The sequence below is a fragment of the Neodiprion fabricii genome, chromosome 4 (assembly GCF_021155785.1).
Source record: "Neodiprion fabricii isolate iyNeoFabr1 chromosome 4, iyNeoFabr1.1, whole genome shotgun sequence".
In the NCBI taxonomy this organism is placed as follows: domain Eukaryota; kingdom Metazoa; phylum Arthropoda; class Insecta; order Hymenoptera; family Diprionidae; genus Neodiprion; species Neodiprion fabricii.
This window is the reverse complement of record NC_060242.1, coordinates 33,054,610-33,073,132: the sequence shown is the minus strand read 5'-3', so window position 1 is coordinate 33,073,132 and position 18,523 is coordinate 33,054,610. Positions and strand designations below refer to the sequence as shown.

General features: G+C 39.0%; 3 protein-coding genes across 6 annotated transcripts in view; 1 reads left to right on the top strand and 2 right to left on the bottom strand.

The window, feature by feature from the left end:
- LOC124179601 overlaps positions 1-8,327 on the bottom strand; it is a 32,507-nt gene extending 24,180 nt beyond the window's left edge. For 2 of the 3 annotated variants that reach the window (XM_046564169.1, XM_046564170.1), the window contains exons 1-4: positions 8,071-8,327; positions 6,391-6,971; positions 6,103-6,298; positions 5,059-5,223 (exon numbers count right to left, since the gene is read on the bottom strand). In XM_046564169.1, coding sequence (XP_046420125.1) covers positions 5,059-5,223; positions 6,103-6,298; positions 6,391-6,774 — 745 coding nt within the window. In that variant the 5' untranslated portion in view covers positions 6,775-6,971; positions 8,071-8,327. Of the gene's footprint in view, positions 1-5,058; positions 5,224-6,102; positions 6,318-6,390; positions 6,972-8,070 lie in introns of those variants that run through there. The other variant, XM_046564171.1, reaches the window with a different exon arrangement.
- A 1,593-nt stretch (positions 8,328-9,920) lies between these two features.
- Positions 9,921-13,976, bottom strand: LOC124179650. Of its 2 annotated transcripts, none has more exons than XM_046564261.1 (6): positions 13,523-13,976; positions 13,126-13,275; positions 12,603-12,821; positions 12,199-12,283; positions 11,615-11,869; positions 9,921-11,416 (listed from the first exon to the last, which is right to left on the bottom strand). In XM_046564261.1, the coding sequence occupies exons 1-6, from the start codon at positions 13,595-13,597 to the stop codon at positions 11,325-11,327; spliced, it is 876 nt and encodes a 291-aa protein (XP_046420217.1). In that variant the 5' UTR covers positions 13,598-13,976; the 3' UTR covers positions 9,921-11,324. The 2 variants fall into 2 exon arrangements, with proteins under 2 accessions (XP_046420217.1, XP_046420216.1); XM_046564260.1 differs by having other exon boundaries at positions 12,076-12,283; positions 13,523-13,974.
- Positions 13,977-14,125: 149 nt separating this feature from the next.
- LOC124179651 (ferritin, lower subunit-like) lies at positions 14,126-17,062 on the top strand. The gene is made up of 4 exons (XM_046564262.1): positions 14,126-14,207; positions 15,820-15,924; positions 16,130-16,419; positions 16,525-17,062. The coding sequence occupies exons 1-4, from the start codon at positions 14,129-14,131 to the stop codon at positions 16,810-16,812; spliced, it is 762 nt and encodes a 253-aa protein (XP_046420218.1). The 5' UTR covers positions 14,126-14,128; the 3' UTR covers positions 16,813-17,062.
- The last annotated feature ends 1,461 nt before the right edge of the window (positions 17,063-18,523 follow it).

Genomic DNA, 18,523 nt, shown 5'->3' with positions numbered 1-18,523 from the left:
GGAATCGTAGATTCAAATGAGTCGAGAAAAAAAAATTCCGTACAAATACAGTCTGAAACGGACTGGTTCGTGAATAATTTCGACGCCGAAACAAAATACAAGCTGAGAATCAGAAATTCCAATGGGAGTACTACCAATCAGTGAGCGAAAATGTTGTCCGTTTGTTCAATTGGTATTTATTCGTTCATTTATTTCAATTTCGATTTTCTCGGGGCTTGACAAGTTCAAAGGCGGTCCTCCCAAACCACTGTCGACCCCCACAGTGCAACATTCACGCGCTATTGTGGAAGTTTATAATTATAAGATCAGCTGCGCTTTGCCTATCTTTGGCAACAGCAATATCTGTTGGCGACGCATACCAATACATAGACAGAAAACAACAGCTGTAACTAGTGCTTCATGACCTACAATTTCGTAATCGACCATTGCTATAGACCGTTATTGCCCCATGTGATTATTAAGTTATAATCCAATGTTTAACGCGATCTCAACCTGAGAATGTATAAAAGATTAAAAAGTGTACTCAATAGCGCTACAGTTTGGACGAGCATTACTTGAAACCATATGTAATAACAGAGAGGTATGGTAAGGCGAGAGGGTGTACGACCGCTATAGATCAGTTAGAGATTAGTAAAGGGACAGAATGTATTATAATACTACGATGTGTGTGTGTGTGCGAATGAATCCAAGTACGCTAATCTCACGCACACTACAGCGAGTGGTCAACAAGACAATATAATCTAAAGTTCTCAAAATCCCCGCGAGAGCAAGCGAGAGGAGAATACGGAGAAGAATCCAAAACCAGATTAGTATTAGTCGAAACTCGGCAGAGTTAACACGTGAGTCTTTTTGACAGTAGATCGTTATGTGTGCGAGAGTGAAACAGTGAATTGTGTGAACATGGGGATATCAACTCGACGAATCGAGCCTCATAATGATCGATTTTATTATTAAATGACGTTGGATCGTGTTTCTAATGTACTGGTGATCGAGTAATTAGATGCGAAAGCAGAACTGGGTAGAACCGGTTGGGGATTCTCGCGCTGGCCTTCCCGGGGCCTCATCGTTGAGGTTTTGACCCGGGGTGGTTGACACTTTGGGAAACCAGCGTGGTTATTACAGTCCGCGGATCAAGAAGAACACTTGAAAGTAAGTAACAAATCACACAAAATTGGTATAGCCGCGTGGGATGGCCTTGCCGGGGCAGCTAAGCTACCTCGTGGTGGTTTCCGTGTCGGGAAACCGGCGCAGCTTGCAGCCCCCGGTTAAAATAGTACAGGTACTGACCGATGATTTCGGGTGAGATGGTACCTGTACACGTCATCCTGGGGCTTACTCCGGTTCTGCTCGCGACGAGACCCGTGTTGAACGGATAACCGTTAGAAAGTTACCCAAGTTGACACAAGCGTTGAATAATTACTGATTGATTGAGTGTAAAGACTGTTAAAATAGACCCTGAAGTACAGTTTCATATCTGGTGGCCATATTATTGATCGTTAAATCGACCCCGAACCCACTATTATTGTTTTGAGTCTATCGAGAATGGTGATTGTGAGACTTATAGCTAGTGCAAAAGGAAATTTGAGTATTCGTAGTACCCGGCTGTGCGGTCTGTCACTAACAATATAAATCCTTGTACGAGTTTCGAGAAACAAACAGAATGCCATCAGAACGGAACGTCTTTAATTTACCAAATATGATGATTAAATGTAGCGAAAGAAACGTTTTGTCATTTGAAATAAATTCAATTTCACATATTTGGTAAAGTCAAAGAAGCCATTCTCCGTGTGTGAAAACATCGTTATCCTCTGGCTGTCAGTCAAAATAAGTTCTCTGATTGCTTTACTATTTCAATGTAAAAAAATTTTTGCCAGTAAATTGGTTAAGACAAGGCCTGATCGGTTGAATTTCTCGCAAAACCTTCAAGTTCGTAAAACACGTGAGTCTGAACGATGCAGAAAAGAAGCGGGAATAAGGGTCTCGTGCACGATAGGTATTTTTTTTCTACCGTCATAAAAGCAGTCGCTGTAGTACGAAGATATCTATTGTCGCAGGCAGGTCTCAGCAGGGACTTGAGTGACAAAGGAATTATTTGGCAATTCAGTAAACCATTTTGGGGTATAAAATAAAGAGCACCTGGGATTTACTGCGGTGCTAGAAAGATTACATTCTGTGCTATATAGGATTTTGTGTCAAGGTTGAAGCAGGTGCACGCTTAATTGTCTCCACGTCTTGGACAGAGAATTGACTACAAAATCCTCTCAGCAATTTTCAGATCATAATGTCGAATATTGATGGACGCAAAAATTGTTTCCCGGATTATAAAGGAATTTACGAATCAATGTCTAGCGGAAAGGTAACGAAAGAAAGTTATTTCATAAACCGCGAAGCTGTCACGGTTGATTTGCAGTCGCCTGTTGATATTCCAGCACCACACTTTTTGTGAAATTGCGTGCTACGTGAACCTGATCGAATGCGAATATGCCGCGTCAAAAGGGATCAATAACCGGAGTTTTACAATCCGGGATGACGGAAACACAACTTAAAATATTTTTCATGACGACACCACGGATTTGATGGAAGACTCATTGTCAGTCTGCAAATTCGATACCCTTTTCTTCAACCCTCATATACGAGTATTTGCTACAACATCGACGTTACAGATTCCTGAATATTTCACCGCGTTACGGTTGATAAGGTGAAAATTTAGAATTCAGCACAATAAAGCAGATGCGCGACCACGTTTAATGAAAAATGATGTCGCCTCTTCCCGCCTCCCCGATAAATATGAACTATGGAGCACCGTCCAATAGTTTTCAATTAGCTTCGTCCAGTTTGCAGATACGAGAGTATCTTCCGCGCTGCGAGTTGAGTACGGTTGCATATCTCGAAATCTGTGCGAATAAATTGAACTCTTTCAAGTAAGCCTTGCGCCGAAAATCAACGATTCGAGTCCCCATGATGCGGGTAGCATAATAGAATGCGTGATCAGTACCGCGGAAAGGCTGCTATTATTAAAAGTATCTCGCATGGAAAACCGTGCGGAGAGTACCAGTCCTCATAATTTACCTCATATAATACCGGTCATGTCCATGAATCAAGCATTTATCGGGTGGTTTCAACACTCAAATACAAACTGCCGGTGGAATCAGAAATCCTGGAATCCTCCGCAACTCTGCACCTTGAGTGCAATTAACCCTGCTTCCTGCTCTCGGTATAAATTCAACGTCATTATTACGCCGCGGAAATGTTCATAGCTAATTGCGAGCAATTTCTAGCAGAATTACTCCCGATTCTTACGCCTCGCCCAAGGTTCTATGCAACATCTGGATACACGTATGTGTGCAAGAAATGAAGTGTACGTACGCCTATTGTGCGAGATTGAGGTCTACCGGTAACACAACGCTTATCACCACTCGCGTCATTAGCATAATAGCTGGTTGGCTTTTTCTCGATAACGTGGCTATTGTCAAGCCAGCTGTTACCGTTGCGTCACACCACCCTGTATTTGCTTCTGTAACGTGTGCTGAATATTTTTATAAGACGAAGCTTGTGTCACGATCCACCAACGGGATTGCGAACGTCTCCATGAAGCTCGATGACAATCCTGTCTGCTATAAACGTCCACCGTGCCATTTGCGGGAGGATTTAATGGGCCTTTTAGAGGCTAATGCAGACTGTAACTCTTGTATAATTTTCCATGTGTGCGTTATATTCATAGAAAGTTGAATTCTTTCCTCGAGAGATTTTCCAGCATCGTCAAAGTGCAGTTTAAGCCTAGAACGGTAACGTAGGGTGAAAAAACACTCCATGCGAATCTAAATTTCCGACCGCAAGAGAACAACTTACGTTATCGACTCGAGACACATCAATTTTTCACCACTTTCTTGGAACTTATGCAAAAAGTTTTCAGCCCACGTGATTCTTCACTAAAAAACTAAGAAAATGAGACCCTATAGGACTCTTAACGATATGATGTACCCGAGATATGAAATTTACAAGATGGGGCCGTTTTTTCACCCCACATTACTGGAATAGGTCAAAAAAAGTTAACGTTACCGTTTTACGGTTAATGATTCTGAATTGGATTCAAGTTATCTATGCTGGAGTAATGGACTCGTAAGTTGTAACCACCTAATACAAGTTCGCGACGAGATCCTAAACTCGTGGGGTTTGCGATGTTGGACTACGTAGCAACGAGAGAAGGGGAATCGTGATGATTCATGCGACCCACTGTGCGCAGAGTACCGACGACATGGTTCATAATTTAGTGAATTAGTAGGGCATAACGTGCAAACATTCATGGTTACTAATTTCAATCCCCTTGGTTTGTACTTCCGTCGGCGTGGCACGTCGAGACAACTTCAAAACTCTAGGATGGAGCTAACTCGTTGCGCGGTGTATGATTATCATAATTCGTACGTCAGGTAGTTTAATGAAATACGGATTCTATTCTCAAACTTGTTATTTACTGATCGGCTCAGTATTTCCTCAGGTAGAAGAATAGTGAAAATCCGAGTATATCTTTGGAACAATGGAGTCATGACAGAGAGAAGGTACACAACGTGCCGGTGTGTCACGTGGCAACTTGGGGAGGTACACGCCTGATATATCGAGGTGAAGCTAGGGTGCACCCTTTCACTCGTACTCAGATGAAATTTGTCGAACCAAATGACGTCGTAAGCCTTTAGCAGGATTAGGCTTTGTTAAGTTCAAAACAATCTGTATCTAAATGCGTTCCGACGTTACAAATAAGCAGCAGCCGCTGGGCGGGCACGTGGATCCACCTTTCGAAAGCTTGTACTGACCATGAGATCTGAGGGGTCGCAGCCGCGTGAACTTACTCATTGTCAGTGTGAAAGCTTATTTGGTTATATTCGATTTAAATCATTCTGATTTAGGGGAAACATGTATTTGGGTTTGAATAAGTTACGTCATCGATGGTAAAAAAATGTTAAATCACATCGTACCATCATGTATGGTTTAATTTACAATTTTCAATTTTCTTAATCGGAAAACCCAAAGACAATCAATTTTTAAAAGGAAAATTGCACTCACTGCGTTTTTCGCTGAGAGCTTGAAGGTGAGCGGTAATGACGTCGTATTGCTTGTCACGTTTGGCGATATTATGATCCCGACGACGAAGCTGACGAATTAGCAACCCGCCGGCGTGATTGACGTGTTCACTGAGTGTCTCGACAAGAACTCGCAGTTCCGGCGTATCTGTAAAAATTTTAAGTATTAAAAGGCTTCGAGCAGAGATGACTAATGATTGGTGTAAGAAAAGTCCGTATGGAAGAGATGCTGGAAATTTTGAAGAATTTTCATGCTGCAAAACAACAAACAGAGATCTGTATCCTATAAAAAGAAAACCTTTCCTGTTCAAATATGGTCGAATAAATGGAGCACGTCTAAATTTCCAACAACTGAAATAAATCGGTGACGCGAGGGAAGTAAAAAAGTATTCGTCGCAATTCATCAAAATCTCCGGAGAAATACGGCTCTTATCCTTTCCTTGAAACAAAGACAATGGTTCTTCTTCTTACCCTGCGAGAGAGTATTTTTGTTCTAAATAAACGGTATTATTTACAAGACGAAGAAGAATCTCCAGCAATTACGCTTGAAATAATGAATAAGATTCCCAGGCTCTTTCATTATATCTCTCATCTAGATTTATACCCTGCACCCTTAAAACAATTTTGTCCCACCCGTTTGTCTATACATTAAATCCACCAGCTGGATACCTCCGATTCTTTCACGCGGTGTTACCAGATATGAAAGTTCACGCGTCGGTATATCAACCGTTTTCAATTTGTAATCATCGACGAGACATTCAACTTTAAAGCTAGACATCGTCGGGTCTGAAGCAGCTCTCGCGATACATGCAACTTCTGAAGCTGTGTGGAAGAAGTAGAAGAAGAGCTCCTTGACAGGAGAAAAGGTTCGCCACTTGATGCTGCCTGTGAAGTTCTCTCGAAGTCAACGAGGTCACTGCAGCAGCACAATGCACTTCGTGCTGCTCGCTGCATGGACGTTGTTGCCGACCGCGAAGACGTCGGCTGATAATCTAAAAACCGTAAAACACGTGTCTTCACTCCTTACTTTTCGCCAAGAGTCGTTTTCGCTGAAGGTATCGATGCTGCGGTGGCAATCTGGGCGACGAAGCCGTCGATTCGCTCTCAGACCGGCTTCTGTCTCCACCTGGTAGTCCGTATATGTCTAGAAGCAGTTTATCCACTAAGGACGACACGACCGCCTCCTGATCCCGTTGAACACGTAGCAAAGGGGCTGGATAAGTCTGGAACGGAAACGATCGTCTATTGGCTACATGACTTAGCAAGAAATCAGCGGCGAGTCTACAATGCCGATCAAAGAACAGCGTTCACGAACCTTGCGTTCCTTCTTCGGAGGGTTTTCGCTACCAAGGTCATTGCAGTCACCATTGGCATCGGGACTACCACCCGCGGACTTTAATCTCCTCAGAACGGAAGGCCTGACGATGGCTTCCGGTATCGGAACACTTCGTTGGTGGCGAAGGACGCGCCTCCTGTTCATGGCCATGAAGTCCGGGGCTTCGAGGACCTCGTGAGCCAGATTACGCGTCTTATTTCTGAAGGCCGGAAGAGCATCCTTAGGATAAATTGAAGCCTGGGGGACGGATCTGGGGTTCTGTTGGGTAACGATCAGATCCCCGAAGACCCGTTCACTCTCTACCGCGACGCACTTCATCTTGAAGCTCAAATCAGCGTCTTTATGACGTACGATGCAATTCATAGATGTGCAGTTGCGAATAATTCGGCTTCAAGCATCTAATGCACAGTGTTCGCGATACGCTGTGGTATTCTTGTTCGCTTCCCTTGCACTGCTAGGCAGTGAAGTAAATTGCATCGCTGTTTCTCGCAGCCTCAGTGAGCTCGCCTTTGAATGAGGAACTTTCTTCCTTTCATCTGCTCCGCGAGTGAGTGCATAACCTGAAATAATTCATCAGAAGTCAATAATGAATGAAGCGTAAATATTTTCTGGGATATGAAAATACTCCAAAGGTGAAAGAACTTTGCAAGTTACTGACTGCATTGAATTCTGAGTAAACTCGAGTCCGTTTGGCAATCTATTAACTGCAATTTAACAAATTAAAAATAACTCGACGAATACACGGATGGCAATTACATCGATAATATTTCATTACTTGACGTCGGGTTAACTGAGAATACACCAATCAGAATGTTTTAATTAAAAAATTTCACACCGAGGGCAGCAATTTCGGTGATGAAAAACTCTAATCGGCTGTTCGATAAACCGCGAGAAGTGAGAATCAATTGGCAATATTACGAAGCTGATTACAATTCGTAACAACGTTCAGTTTGCGGGTAAATAGGTGATCGCTCGGGTATTCGTAAGGTAATGTACAATCGTTCCGATATTCCGCACTATAGCATTTTTGAGACAATAATTGGAGTCTTCTAATTAATTAACTACGAGAGGGAGCGAAAGAAGTTAATTGAAAACGTAGCTATTCGGCTGTTTTCGCAAATGCTGAACGCGAGTCTTGAAAAGTGTAAATGTATTACCAACAGTAAATTACGAGAAGATATTGGTGAATTTAAGCAATTATTTGACCAGACGTTAAAATCCTTAGATGCGGCAAGTCCGACCCTCTTTTCTTCTTCGCTCCACTTTTCTCATCACACCTTAACCTTGTGTTCGAGTCATCCCGTGACCTCAACTTATCTTCGGGCCGTAATCAGCCTGATTCATTACTCTCTAATTACTCCAAGGGGTAGTTTACGCCCACGGCCGGCTGCGCCCTCGATCACGGTTTACAATAAACGTGTAATAACCGCCAATTACGTCGCACGCGTTACACCGTACCATTGCTTATATAATATACGACCAGGCAACCTACACCGATTAATGGTCCCTGCGTTGCCCGTGGATTATACCATGTTTGGGTCCCGCTCGCAGTCAAAGGCCAGAAGTTAAAGTTTCTCAATGCGATGTTCAAGCTTGCGCGAAGATGAAATTAATATTCCCAGCCAGAAGTCTAGAAACTTGGTGTCAAAAAATACTCACACGTGGTAGCGTGATTCAGAAGCTCTTGCTGTTGCAGCTTATCCGCACAAATCGGGTGAAGGCACAATATCACAACGAAGACCTTAGGTCAAGATAGACTGACGTCAATTGAACGCTTTATATTTCGAGGCTGCTAACAAGCCCTGAAATTCTTTCACATAACAACCAGAGTCACAGATCCTGGGTTCGCGTTCTTATCAACCGCAGCTAACCGGCACGCAATCAGTCACCGTTTACGAGACCGCAACTGGAAACGGTGCCGAGACTCGGGCGTATATTTATATTACTGGAGGTCTTGCCGAGGTGTGATGAGTGGGAACAAACAGCGAACACTACTTACATAGCCGTCAATTAAAAAGCAGATGTTTTTATTTGCATACCGTCTTTGCGAGAACTTATATGCGCATCTGCTGCACTAGAAACGGTCAGGGACACAATTTGTAACATCGAGCACTACTGGCTTGTTTCAATGAGGCGAAGAGATGATAAAAATGGGAATACGGTATATTATAGGAGGTAAAATTTCAAACTGGGAATTGTGCAGAGCACATTGACCGTACAGCTTACGTACTGACAATGAGAGGGATGTTGGCGGAGGTGGAAGCAGGTGACACGAAAGTTGCCCGGTTGATACCCGTATGACTATCGCCATTCTACGTATAAATGAACACACAAACGCGTCCGCTGGTTCACTTCCTTACTGCGATTAGTACGTCGATTAGCACATATGCTAATTATGCAGAGGTAATGATAAACTTTATTTACATCAGTGGTGAATAACCTCAAGTTAAAAAAACCGCCAGGCTTAAACTGGTATTTACCCATAGTGAGCAATTATCTTAAACTTGAAAATGGAATCACATTATTCATCCTTTTGGATAAATTTTCAAAAGCTGGGTCGATTACGATATACTATAAAAGTTTCTGCGTGAACACCTCGTAGGAGGAAAAAAGTATCAGATCGAGAGCTCTGAATATTTCGATAGAATCGGTTTGATCTTAAATGTCTATTTTTCGTATTTCGATGACAGAATTTTTAAGTGGAAATACTTTTTTAAATTATGAAATAACTGAGAATCATATTCAATACCAAGTCCTGGTTTTCCGCGCATCTCTTTTACGAATTTCATGAACTCCACGGAAAATGCACAGCGCAGAAAGAAACCTTGATCAGATGGATTTCAATGTGTACTTGATGCTTCATATACCTATGTGCGAAATCAACGAGCCTTTGTTGGAATGATTTTAATTTCCGGCTACTGCGACATGCATGCCAGTCACACTTTACAATGGTGGCGCGTGTTCCTTGAAACTTCTCGAACTAGACACCTCATATAATCCTGGTAAATTTATAAATCAATTTTATGGGTATAATGCAAAAATTGTATACGAAAAATTACGTGCAACAAATATCGTTAGAAAAAACAAAGATTTTTTATTTTATTTTTAATACATATTGAATGGCAAATAATTTCACACAATGATCAAAAAAATGATTGCAGATCTGCATAGCCAGCTAAGAAGACTCTCGCAATCATACGAATATACGCAATGTCTGTAATATAAAATTACGGGGACAATGAATTCAATAAGCGTTAGCGAAAAAGGTACTTAATTATAGATCATGAATAACTGGCTACATTTATGTACACATACTCATCTACTTCAACAAATAAATAGTTATGATTACCTGCATAATATTAAATATATGTTTATCGGTAACGTCAGCTGTAGACTGGAAATGTAACGAATTGATTATCGACCGTGATTCTGCATGGACCGTCACATTATTTTATTGGAGAAGGATGGGATGCAATAAAGACGAGTAATAAAAAGTCGTCCGACAGTCGTACCATGTTATCATTTTATTGCGTACGAATCAATGTCTTATTTTTTGTGAACAGATATAATGTATATAATACGTGTATATGTATATGTGTGTGTGTTTGTGTGTATACTTTTATAAAATTTCATCTTTAATTTTAATAACAGTATTATGATTTTAACAAAATAAAATATCTATTTATACGACTTCTTAGGTAAATTTCGACAGTTCGGTGTGATCTGCATCTATTCATCATAAATACATGCACGTTCACAGTATTGACGTTTCACACAATCGTGATCAAATACGTTTTAACCGTAGTTTATTCAGACTTACTATTAGATTCATTGATTGTGCCCGCGGCTGGCAGTGAAGTTACGAAATCTGCTTTACAATAATTTAAATAAGTAGCACTGAGTAATTTGTCCGTAAAAATTATTGTTCATGTGTGGATTAATAACTATTTACATGCACGTAATAAATTTCAAAGCTAGATTGCAGAAACACCATTTAAAACTAGGTCAAACCGGTCGTAATTCCGCAATCCAAACTTAAATATAACGCTTTTGTAACGCTGCTGAAAATGCTTTTGAACAGTTTGATATATTTATATAATTGGAACACATCGATAAAACAGGAACCCTTCACCTTTTTTAAAACGTTTTCACTTCATGCGTCTCATGATTCTTTCAATTAAAAAGAATCATTAAACGTTTTTCACAGTCCGCTATACTCGACGTATAAACAATAACCGATATATTGTCCTGATTTTATACCATGATATATCGTAATAAGCACGTAAAAAGAAACTAGTTACATAACATGGTATTCATTCTTGAACTTGGATGAATCATTCCGACATTCGCGAATCATCGGTGTAATTGAAAAATTTTAATTTATTGCTGCAGTTACGAGCTCTACAAAATCATTCAAACTGAACTTGGCATTTCAATATTGATCGCCGAATATAAATGATACTGATATTCAATAACGAATTTCGTAATACATGAACAAGATGTGATTGGTCGTGTGATTATGAAGAGTTTAACACAGTTTACGTGTTCAGATTCAACAAATAATAAATTTTCGGTGCTTCCCTCGAGAAATGGGTCATGCTACTGGAGGTGTACGAAATTGACGAAATCAAGTTTGAGTTTTGGACAAATTCACAAAAGCGGCAATGTAACAAAAGTTCGTAACACTTATGGTCACATTACGTTACATTACGTATAATGTTACGAATGTATTACATGTACGAATTGTCGTTGCATAGATAGGCCTTCATAAAAATGGAATATACTAGGATCCTTATCGTTGCCTTATCTTCACTAGTTTCAACATTCATAATTTCCAACTGCACCATAATAACCGCTAAAGTGTAAGGCGTTAATAAAAGAAATTTGAGGACGGATTGAGATCGCTTCTATCATCATGTAAGCTCCATGTATTCGGTAAAACCGTGGTTAGGTGGACCCAGCAGAAGCACGCCAACACTGCGGTCTTTCGATGCGGTCACTATATCTGAACAGCATGTCAAGGATTGCACACTCTACAAGATTGACGTAACGGTAGTTTTTCAAAAAGAATTTTCTACCCATTTCGAATATAAAGCGAAAGCGAAAAATTCGATCGACACAGCACAGTTGTAGAAATTGTATCAAGATTTAATGGGTTCATTTAATTCAAGCTGAGACTCGTCTCTTTGTTTTATAAGGATACATTCGTCGTAAGAAGACAAATCGAAGTCCTGAATGTCACCCTTGTGCCGATAGACTTCGCCAAGGAATTCATGATGATCTGGATATCGTCTGTATTTTCGTAAAATACCACCATCACACACGGAATACAATGTACTTCCGTTCGATGTGTACCTAAGTTTCCATATAGGGAAGTCCTTGTGTTCCTTCAGGTGCTCCTGTATCCCAGTGTCTGGTACGTATGCCGAAATAAGGTCACCCCCGCTCATGATCAAGCCTTTCAATCAAATATTTTCCTTATTCTTCTTCAGGTAAGAGAAGAAAAATGATTCATTTTTGTATTCGTGATTGAGTAACCCAGGAAATGAATAAAATGCATTACAATTTGCATGCTTTTGTGAATCGGAGCAGGCAAATTCAAAAAACTAGTCATCGAATTGCCGTGGATAAATAACGAATTGCAATTGCTTCTTCTAAACATACTGTAAAATCCATCTTCAGAACCTCGACTGAATCGTTCAGGGGTGACACAGACTGAATTGACTGTATGGCCAGTTTGAAATGCATGCAGTACTCGACCATCCAGCGATGATACTTTGCACGTACCATCGGTACCACCGGTGAGAATAGAACTCTGCCAAGGCCATGACGAGTGTAAGAAGCACACATCCCTGATCACTGACCCATGTAGCTGAAACAAAAACAGTAAAATTTAGAGTTGATATGAATTTTTATGTCAGAAAAACTCATCCAAATCGACTACGGTTATTTTTATCTTGATTCTGTACTATTAATAGCAATACCTTCTCATTAGCCCAAATACTTTGACCTTTGAAAAATCATTGATAACTGACAAAGAAAATATAGGAACATCTAGACAGAAGTCTAAAGTTACTTGAGAAATTAATATTCATCAAATGTCACTAATTCCAAAGACTGTTATTCATGTTAAAGATTGATTTTGTGCGAATAAATAGGAAAATATCGTAGATGGTAAAGAAACCAAGTACATCATGAATATAATCTAGAGGTAAAGGCATCCTCAGGTCCAACAGAGTCAGCCCTTTGCCATTGACAGAAACTGCGACTGCTATGTTTGGCCCGGATGGATCGGTAGCCAACCCAGTTCTGTCTCTGCCACTGAAAGCGGAGTTGTCGTATGCCAAGAGTTGTTCACCTCTCTCAACATCGACTACCACCAGCCTCCGTGCGGTTGTTGCAGCCAGTATCTAGAACATTAGGCGAGCCTTAGTTTAATGTTACAAATTATTATTGAGGATTTAGTTGTTATTCTCTGTATCGAATCAAAAATATTTTCAGCCATAATATAGGATACCTATGCAGCTACACTTGTATCGATTGATTCAGAACTGTATAGAAAATCATCTCCAAGTATACACTCAGTGAAACAGGTTCTCAAAACAAGCCACGGAGGACTAAGTTTTCTAGGACATTGTAACTATCCAAGTTCACCATAACAACCATAACGATTATCTTAGTCCAAGATAAAGTATTTTTAATTTTTAGCCATACCCTGGAGCCATCAGAAGTGAACCGAACTGCATTGATATTTTTGGCTAATGTCATCCTTGTAATCTGGTAACACATAAGAAGCTCCATACGTAGCGCGGAATAAAGATTGACTTTGCCATCGTATCCACCAGAGCAGAACAAATATCTATCCTGGAAAACAGAATTAGAATGCATTTGATGTTTGAATGATTAAAAAGACTCTAACGAATGAATAAACCTATGAATTAGTATTGTCTACAGATGAAATTCTGCTTTCTACTTTTGATGGTGATTTGATAATAATAATAATATTGAATTTGCATTAATACGCTGCTTAGCAGTTGTGTGACAATTATTAGCACAGTCTACTTATAATTGGAATGAATTATTTGTGGTGTGCAATGTTATGACATAATACCCGTGGACTAAATGCAACGCTTCTGACGCTGCTCTGGTGGAATTTAAGGAACTTTGGAGTTCCCTGTTGCTGCATTTTACGTGGAGACGCTAGAGTCAATGGCAAATTTCTTGCTAACGCTTCGTTGGTAGAATTCAAACTCTACGGAACTTTATATTATTTATCATCACTCCCGCATCAAGTATCTCGCTTAATCTGCGCAGAGAGAATCAAAACACAACTGCTCGAAGTCCGCACATTAGACCTCATCATGTGGAATTGAAGATTTGAGCCTCGGTCTTCTGATTCACTTTACACGGTCCAACCGCAACGCATTTAATAACTCAGAGATTAAACACGCAAACCGCTTGCGTCCATGGTACATCAGTAATCGAACCGAGCTGCAAGGCCCCAGCATCCAACATGATAGTATCCTGGCATTGTTGACTGCTGTCTTACTATCGCCAACGTCGCCATATATGAATATTTATGCGCAGGCGTCAACGATGCGACGTAAGTTGCAGCTATCGGGCGCAAAATCACAGCCAGGTATCCGAAGTTCGTGGATATGTATCGAACTATCTATTGAACAGGTTTCCAGGTAGAAAATTGAGTTGAAGAATTATTATGTTGTCTGATATGAAAGTGACTGTACTTGATGGTTTCGTGAAAACACGTTCCAGTGATTACGAGGCAAACATTAATTGTGAGTAATAAATAAAATCCGCCTGCATGAAGGCAACTTGTATTGCGTAGGCGGTACGTGCGTAAACATGGGCGTCTCGATGATGCAAAAGAACCGATATAACAGATATGGCAAAAGTAGAGAATAGTTGATTATTATTATTCCTTTCGCACTATTATGGTGTACAAATGGTTAAAAACTGAAAGCAATCAATAATTGTATAGCTAAATATTTAAGTAACACCGAAAAAAAGTCAAGAATATAATCAGATAATGGAGAAAAAATATCTTTCATGTCGGATCAAAGTGGAAACCGGGTTCTTCAAATGCTGCTATATGAAAAATCGGGAAAAGTACACATATTTTTTATTTTTAAATCTATCAAATGAGATAATCTTTGAGCGAAACGTTGATTGTCGGCTATTTTTTGTTAATGTGAGATAACTAACGAAGCTTTCTAAAATTTCGAGTGTATTTCAACTACATTTAGACAGTACAAGAAAAATTTACCCATCATCAATCGTCGCATAATGGCGAAGTTATTAGCTGGCCATCGAAGCACCTCGCCGCTGGAATTTCGAATAGGCAGAGAAGATGGAGTGCGTAATTTTTGTTTGAAATGTAAAAACTGAAATTAATTTGAATTGACATTTATTTTTATTATCGATGAACTAAAAGACTCAGAAAAAAACGTTAAATCACATTCAATCAACACAATCGCCCCTCCGTTTGTATTCCGCAGTAGAATATTTTTACACACACATGTATACTATAGTTCATGACGTATCACCAAACTTCAGGGGCGTCACAAGTTGCCTTTAAATCGAGGCGTACTGACGGTCGGTCGCCGTTCATATTCTACTGTTAGTTTCTTCTTGTCATTTGAATACTTCGTCTTCTTTCTTCACAAATATAGTTTCTAATAGCATTTGAATGAACATCAACTTGGTGACATTTCTTTCATTAGAACTATAATTTTTTTTTTTATATCGATCTTACTTTATCCTAGAAGTTTTTTTGCAACTTTGTGCTCGAAGCGAAAGGGAAGTTATTGTACGCGCCCTGATAAATACATCTTTACTTGATATCGTAACTACGCGTTTCTAAACCTCGCAAATCATTTCTGGTCATTTTTGGATCAATGCCTGTTCCTGTGTATTTATATGTACGTAACAAATTTATTGTTCGATAATAAGTGAAGAAACGATAGACCGAAGCCTTATCTATAAAAACGAATGACTGTGTCACATGTCATATGAGCATGTCGCAAGGGTCCATACGGATACCTATACATATATTTACAAGCCCATATACATATATTTTTCTATATTGCATGCAACGCAATTGTGATATTGGTTTTATTTAAAGCTTAAAGATGATTTGTGGCCTACTGGTTTGACTTCACTTAACTTAGAACCAAATAAATTTTCAGAAAAATTAGCTGGGCTATCGGTAGAGTTTTTTTTACCAGGATAACAATCTTCAATTCTCGCCAAAAATTTTTACTTCAACAAATAACTGGAATAGTGGGAAGTTTTAGGATTGAAGCTGTTAGCCTAATGGGTTTTTCGAATTATTTCATAAACAGTAACATTTTGATTGTGAGATTAACATTTTATTGTTTCATTTTTCAGCTAATATGAAAGTTTTCGTGGTTCTTTCGACCTTGATGGTGGCTGCCTCAGCAACTTATTGTTACAGAAATGTCAATGAGATATGTAGCAAAAGTCATCACTCAAGTAACGTTACTATTTTATAATAACTTTCATTCAAACTAACTTTGTACAGAGATACAAATTTCAGTCACTACAACGATTATTTGACAGTTGTGGTAAAGAAAGACAAATAATCATGAGCTGAAACTCGATTTGCATTATTATTATTATTATTACCTAATATATAGTTAATAAATATTATTCATATTTTCTGTTACTTATTTTGCAGGTGATGTTCCATTGAAGAATTGTAATGCCACATATGGACACTTTGATAAAATACATAGTGAGCTCGAACAATATGCCAATGCTCAGATTGAGGCAAGTTTCAAATACTTGCTGATGTCTAGTTACTTTGGGAATTTCATGAGTAATCGTGATGGATTCAAAGGTTTCTATAGAAAGTTGTCTGATCAAGCATGGGATGACGCAAAAGATCTCATCAACTTTATCACTCAGCGTGGTGGAAACATGAACTTTAATGATGAAGCTAAGTTCTGGAGTGACGATGATGAAAAGGTGAGCGAATTTTTCTCAACGAAGGTGATATTGTTACTTCAATAACTGTTACACAAGTTGTTATAATGTGGCATACTTTATTTTGCATATTTATGTTTGTAATAGGTTTTGCAGATTAAAGACAATCTGTCAGAATTTGACAGTATGAGTAATGTTTTGGATAACTACAAAAAGTTGTCAGACGAAGCTTTGAAAATACATGCAGAAACAGCAAAGCATACTGAGGCAGATGGATCCGTTGCTCATTATTTGGAAGAGAGATTCTTCAATCGGCAAGCGAAAACTGTGCACACCTTGGCTGGTTATGTTAATGATCTCAAGCGGTTCTTTTCGGCTCCTGATGCATCTCTTGCAGTATTCCTTTTCGATGAATATTTGCAGACATCCATGTAAATTTTTCCAAAATTGTAATGTCTTCAATTTATTTTATTATAATATTTAGATGGTGATGATGACAATACAGATTAGTTTTTTGTTTTTTGTTCTCTGTAATATAGACTAAACAGTTTACTTCATTACATTGATTTCAGTGGATTGTAGTTGACCCAGTAACTAGGGCAACTAGCTGTGTCAAACTACATTTACACCACATATTTGTAAAAGGTACTGATGAAATGAAATAGAATAAAATTTTGTAGCTTAACTAGTGCAAAAATCTCTATTTCTACCACCTGTCTCGACTATCGAAATAAACAGACGTCTTGCCTGAATGAAATGCAATGCTCCACTAACAACAAGTTATTTTGACATTGATGTCAAATTCAAATATTCTATTGTATCAATTTCATTACTACAAATTAAATTCATTATTCACCAGTAATTACATTGGATTTCATGGCTTGAAATGCCTGCTTATCTTATACGTACATAAAGTTGAGCATTTTCAAATGATAACGTCGTATTTCTCGTCTTCCGTTACAAATGATGATTACAAAAGTTGAATTATGTTGTCTGAATTTCACAGTTGTAAAAATTTCACATAATACCCATGTGTATAAATAAACTTGAGATGTACATGACTGTATTTTCGTTCAATTGCATGGGTCGTGTCATACCGTACCTTTCCCCAATCTGTTTAATTTGCTTTCAAATTCGCCAAATAATTATCGCCAATAATTATTATTATATCTTACCGTTCCTTCTGCCTAAAAATCGATGTTGAAGCATCATCTCAGGCATAAATTGCCTGAGCGCGAACAATGGACACGCGATCTCTTGTGCTGTCTCCGTAAACTTCTCGCAGCTATTAGTAGCTTAATATGGCATATGCATAGTTAAAGCATACGTCATGTATCTAGTCTAGAGAATTATCGAAGAACAAATATTCTTGATCGAATTGACGATTTGGACGATATTAAAATTGGTATATTTCGGCTGTCCGTGCATCGATCGTATTGATGTAGAGTTTGAATGAAAGCTCTTAAAATCTGGAATCGTAAAAAACCTGTCAATCATCAAATTTCATCATGAAAGGGGAAAATATGTCATAATATTTTTGCCGGGGAAATTGAAACGCTTCTCACCGCCGTTGACGGAAGAATATAAAAACAGCTGCCCTTATGGGCTTTGGTGTGACAACCGAAAATCGTCATGCGCTTGCGCCCCTTGAGATGTTCCGACGGCAGAGTTAAGAACTTATTGCAGATCATCAGAGAGTTGCCGATTTCGACATGATGCTGGCTGCATTCACCTTCCGAGCAACACAGTCTTTGCAATGGTAAGCCCAAGCCAGTACTTTGCCTGTGTTTACTTACCAACTTGTCGGTGATACAAGAGATTAATAATGAGAATAAATTTCTTCCGAAATTCGTAGCAAATCAGTGATTTAATTGAAGTATAAGTACCCGAGAGAAGAATTTATACATAGATCATAAATAATAATGGATCACATGTAATAATGATGCAGAGACCAAAGAGTATACATACATGGATATGCGGTCCATGTACGATATTGATATAGATGATCCATTTACGATTAATACGTAATGCATACTGTAACTTTCATAATTTTCCAGGAAACAAATTATATTATCTACAATAATACGGCTATAATATGAAAATTGAAGAATTATTCATTTCGAAATGGGATTCTATTCGACACGCG

Bases quoted from the DNA above. Each gene is read 5' to 3' on its own strand.
- LOC124179651 (XM_046564262.1), top strand. From the start codon at position 14,129: ATGTTGTCTGATATGAAAGTGACTGTACTTGATGGTTTCGTGAAAACA. The intron at 15,925-16,129 runs GTAACGTTACTA...CTTATTTTGCAG, and splicing joins TAGCAAAAGTCATCACTCAA to GTGATGTTCCATTGAAGAAT. The intron at 16,420-16,524 runs GTGAGCGAATTT...TGTTTGTAATAG, and splicing joins GGAGTGACGATGATGAAAAG to GTTTTGCAGATTAAAGACAA.
- LOC124179650 (XM_046564260.1), bottom strand. From the start codon at position 13,597: ATGCAGCAACAGGGAACTCCAAAGTTCCTTAAATTCCACCAGAGCAGC. The intron at 13,276-13,522 runs GTATTATGTCAT...TCTGTTTTCCAG, and splicing joins GCGTTGCATTTAGTCCACGG to GATAGATATTTGTTCTGCTC. The intron at 12,822-13,125 runs GTATGGCTAAAA...CTAATGTTCTAG, and splicing joins TCACTTCTGATGGCTCCAGG to ATACTGGCTGCAACAACCGC.